Here is a 5,070-nt window from a genome sequence, read left to right as displayed (position 1 = left end):
AATTCATTTTCAAAGAGTTACAGGTACATTGGGGGAAGGCAAACATATAAAAATAAGTATAGGATAGTATACACAGAATTTAATTTGTCCATTGACAAACTTAAAATAGATGCAAGCACAAGCTGGAATCGAGATTGCTGGGAGAAATATCAATAACCTCAGATATGCAGATGACACCACCCTTATGGCAGAAAGTGAAGAGAAACTAAAAAGCCTCTTGATGAAAGTGAAAGAGGAGAGTGAAAAAGCTGGCTTAACACTCAACATTCAAAGAATGAAGATCATGTCACCTGGTCCCATCTCTTCATGGCAAATATGTGGGAAAACAATGGAAAGAGTGACAGACTTTACTTTTTGGGCTCCAAAATCACTGCAGATGGTGACTGCAGCCATGAAATTATAAGATGCTTGCTCCTTGGAAGAAAAGTTATGACCAACCTAGACAGCATATTAAAAAGCAAACACAATACTTTGTAAACAAAGGTCAAACATAGTCAAAGCTATGGTTTTTCCAATAGTCATGTATGGCTGTGAGAGTTAGACCATAAAGAAAGCTGAGCATTGAAGAATTGATGCTTTTGAACTGTGGTGTTGGAGAAGACTCTTGAGAGTCCTTTGGACTGCAAGGAGATCAAGCCAGTCAATTGTAAAGGAAATCAGTCCTGAATGTTCATTGGAAGGACTGATGCTGAAGCCGAAGCTCCAATACTTGGCTCACCTAATGCAAAGAACTGACTCATTGGAAAAGACCCTGATGATGGGAAAGATTGAAGGCAGGAGGGGAAGGGGATGACAGAGGATGAGATGGTTGGATGGCATCACCAACTCAATGGGCATGAGTTTGAGCAACTCCAGGAGTTAGTGATGGATAGGGAGGACTGATGTGCTGCAGTCCATGGGGTTGCAAGGAGTTGGACACGACTGAGCGACTGAACTGACTGAGCAAGGAGTAGTTTGGCTGCTTGGGGAGTTGTAGTAGACCTTGAAATATAAAATGGATTTGGTTAAAATGAAGGTCAAAAGAAGCTTTCAAGTGGAGAAAATAGAGTACTAAGACATCACCAACTGCAAATCATCTAAACCACGAATTCAGAAGTCTAATGAAGTGCGTCTTTCCTCTGACTTACTCATCTATTCCCTCTGTATTCTTCAAAATTTATTCACTCAAATTAAGATTAAATTATGATTTTTTTCACCTATTACATAAGCTAAATTCTAAATGATTGGTGACAAGTATTATTGTTGTGGCTCTGGGGAGAAAAGAACCATCATAAATTTCTGTTGGGAGTGTAAAATAGTACAGTAAGTTTGGAGAGAAATTTGCCAAGATAGAAACACTATATACTTACACTTTGGCCAATAAATCCAACTTCCAGATTTCCACATGTCAGGTACACTGGCAAAAATATAAAAAGGTTTACGCATAAAACTATTGTTTGTAATTGTAGAAGACTCATCAGATAAATTATGGCATATCTACAAAATAGAATACTATGAAGTTATAAAAAGAATGGGGAATCTTTTGTGTTGCAGAAGAACTATGGTGGAGTTAGCTGGGTCTATTTTAACCTTTGATGAAACCAGCATCATGATTGAAATTTACGATACTACTTCAACAAGGTTAAGAACCTAAACAAAATTAATTATTAAAAGTGACTTTTAAACAAATAACCACTGACACCCCAAATCTAGAGAGCCAATGGAAGCTCAGGTCATTCTTCCTAGGATAAATAGAACGAGGAATAAAGAGGTTGCTAGCATTATAAAGGTGTAGGTATGGGAATTATTGATCCACTTTCCAATATCCATACTACAACCAGTGAGCCTAAAAGAACTAACACTCCCTCAGGTACATGAAAACTAAAGAAAGGAGAGTTATTCTGATCTCTCTCAGTATAGAGAGAGGGAGGGAGGGGGACTAGTAGAGTTTCCTATCTGATGAGCAGAGTCAGATTTTCCCAAAGGAAGACAAACTGACATGGTGATTTTCGATGGGTTTTGCCCTTTTTTATTATGTGTGTTCCTATGCCAGGATTATAAGCAGTTTCATACTGTTAAAAGTATGGAAAGAGGAATATGAATATCTTGAATTATTTGACCACAGAAGTGTTAAATTGACAATAAGAAAAGAATGTAGTCTATATTGGACAAGCAGAGGAATTTTCCAGGTGGTAGTGATAGGTCTAAACCACCTCTGTGATGTTTTCTCTTCACTGAGCTTTCCAATATTCATTTCAGCAGTGGGTTTCATCACAATGGAGATAGGCAGAGGGATTCTAAATATCAAACTGATTGTTCCTTATTTGATAAACTTTAGTATTATTTGTTTGGAGAAGGTGATGGCATCCCACTCCAGTACTCTTGCCTGGAAAATCCCATGGATGGAGGAGCCTGGTGGGCGGCAGTCCATGGGGTCGCGAAGAGTCAGACACAACTGAACGACTTCACTTTTACTTTTCACTTTCATGCACTGGAGAAGGAAATGACAACCCACTCCAGTGTTCTTGCCTGGAGAATCCCAGGGATGGGGGAACCTGGTGGGCTGCCATCTATGGGGTTGCACAGAGTTGGACACGACTGAAGTGACTTAGCAGTAGCAGCAGTATTATTTGTTAATGCTTATAGGATGCAGTTTCTAAGGCCCAGGGCCTTGTGGAAGGTCCGGGTAAGGGCATTCTTCACCTCATTATTTCTCAGGCTGTAGATGATGGGATTCAACATGGGAGTCACAATAGTGTAGGACAGTGATAGCACTTTCTTGCTTTCAGGAGAATTATTGGACTTTGGACGGAAGTAGACAAGGCTTAAAGATACATAGAAAAGGGAGACGATGAGCAGGTGAGAGGAGCAGGTAGAGAAGGCTTTACGCTTCCCCTTAGCCGATGGAATCTTCAGGATGGCAGCAGCAATGCAAGTGTAGGAACATAGGATCAGCAAGCAGGGAATCATGACAAATAGAATGGTTCCAATAATGGCATAGATCTCAAACAGTGCTGTGTCTGCACAGACCAGCCTCAGCACAGGTGGGCTGTCACAGAAGAAGTGGTTCACCTTGTTGCTACCACAGAATGGAAAGCTGAAGAGCCATGTGGTCTGCACAGTAGCTACAGGAATGCCTGGAAACCAAGAGATAACTGCCAGTTTGGCACGTGCCCTTGGGTTCATGATAACTGGGTAGTGCAAGGGACTGCAGATGGCTACATAGCGGTCATAGGCCATGGTGGCCAGGAGGGAGCATTCAGAAACCCCAAAGAAGAAGAAGAAATACATCTGAGTGGCACAGCCAAGAAAGGAGATGGTTGTGTCCTGGGCAATCAGGGTCCCCAGCATCTTGGGCACAATGACTAGGTTGAAGCCAATCTCTAAGAAGGACAAGTTCCTGAGGAAGAAGTACATGGGGCTGTGCAGCATGGGGTCAGCCAAGGTAACCAGAATGATGAGGCTGTTTCCCAGCAGAGTGACCAGGTAGATGAATAGAAATGTCAGGAAGAGTAATGACTGTATTTCAGTAGGTAAGGAAGAGAAACTGATGAGGATAAACTCATTAACTCTTGTCCAGTTTCCTTCAGCCATAAATATAGGAATGAACCCCCAGCTGTGGTCATAGAGATTCTCGATTGGAAGAGTCAGATTCTGGATTTGTTTTTCAGACAAATCCAGTGTCAGGGAAAGAGGCAAGATCAGGATCTCAGTTGCAAGGGAAATTATCTTGTGTTAGCTGAGAATAAAAGCACAAGGAAGAATGGCCACAGCATGAGCTCTGAAATAGCTCTAGGTCAGGTTTCAGAAGAGTTGATATGTTTCTATTTGTACGTTGACATATAGGGAAAGTTTATACCTAATCAGAACCATGCGTTCCTGAAGGAGCCACCAAAGTGTCTATTTTGGGAGGCAGTGATATTCCTAAAAACACATAGACTTTTGAGAAACAAACACAATGTTCATGATTTCATTAAAGAACACATACATGTGAATTTATCATAACTTTAGAAGTATCTTTATGATTATGATGCAGATCAATGCATCTAATTAATTTTCTCCTCTTCATAAATCTTTTTTTGCCTGGTTAGAATTTGGGAGGTGAATGAGGAGCTAGTATGTATTAACACATGCATCTGCTTTATCCTTGTACATGTGCGTTTTACAGGTGAGGAAACTGACCCCAGAGAAATTAATAAATAGCAATTGAAGTGGCAAATCTGGAGTCTAAACTACATTTGTTGGATTCTGAGGTACTCTGATTTTTATTAAACCATGCTTCATTGAACAGTTTTGACTTGATCTGGGGATTATGTCATTAATGGTTACAAGAATTACAATTGGAATTTTTGCCAAATCACATTGAAGATAGAGGAGAATCAACACCACTAACATCAAGGTGTCCAAACTCAATTGGATCCTTATTTTACATTATTTGTTTCTAATTTGCAATTGGTTATCAAGAGGTTCTTCTTCTCTTGTCATCTTGGTAATCTAAAATACTAAATTTTAATGAAGACATTATGAGATAAAGTTGGAAAATGATGTGGGCCAAGAGACTGGGATAAATGAAAAGGAAGTAGATGTGGACAGAGAACTATAGTAAGAAAAACACACATTTACTAACAGAAATAAAATATTATTAGGAGCAGTAAAAACTAAAGTTGACACAAAGTAAAACAGAAACAAGGATATAGTTAGAAAAGACTACCTGGGGGGAAATCATGATAATAAAATTGAAAGATTATAGAGTCCAGTGTTAGAAACTTAAGAAAACTGAATTAATGAGTTAGAACACAAGAGAATTTATATCTAAATTATTGAGAAAGAATAATAAAGAGGCAAAAATAATATTAAGAATAATGAAGTAAAATATGGTAAATAAAATCAATTTAATAGGCATTCCAGAATATGTAACAAAGAAGAAAAGACAAAGAATATTCAAAGAAGTACCAGAGGAAAAATAAACATCTCTGAGCTAAAAGAAGACATGACTTTCTGAACGGAAAGAATCCCTATATGCAAACAAATTCTACCTAAAGAAACTAAAGACCTATATATAGAAAACTATAAAACACTGATGAAAGAAAT

General features: G+C 38.8%; 1 protein-coding gene across 1 annotated transcript; it reads right to left on the bottom strand.

The window, feature by feature from the left end:
- Positions 1–2,619: 2,619 nt before the first annotated feature.
- Positions 2,620–3,582, bottom strand: LOC113904853 (olfactory receptor 10A2-like). The gene has a single exon (XM_027561940.1). It carries the CDS (start codon positions 3,571–3,573, stop codon positions 2,620–2,622), a length of 954 nt encoding a protein of 317 aa, XP_027417741.1. The 5' UTR covers positions 3,574–3,582.
- Between the last annotated feature and the right edge of the window lie 1,488 nt (positions 3,583–5,070).

This window comes from Bos indicus x Bos taurus, chromosome 15 (assembly GCF_003369695.1).
Source record: "Bos indicus x Bos taurus breed Angus x Brahman F1 hybrid chromosome 15, Bos_hybrid_MaternalHap_v2.0, whole genome shotgun sequence".
Classification (NCBI taxonomy): domain Eukaryota; kingdom Metazoa; phylum Chordata; class Mammalia; order Artiodactyla; family Bovidae; genus Bos; species Bos indicus x Bos taurus.
This window is presented reverse-complemented; position numbering and strand designations above follow the sequence as displayed.

Excerpts from the sequence above, each read along its gene's own strand:
- LOC113904853 (XM_027561940.1), bottom strand. The coding sequence starts at position 3,573 with ATGGCTGAAGGAAACTGGACAAGAGTTAATGAGTTTATCCTCATCAGT.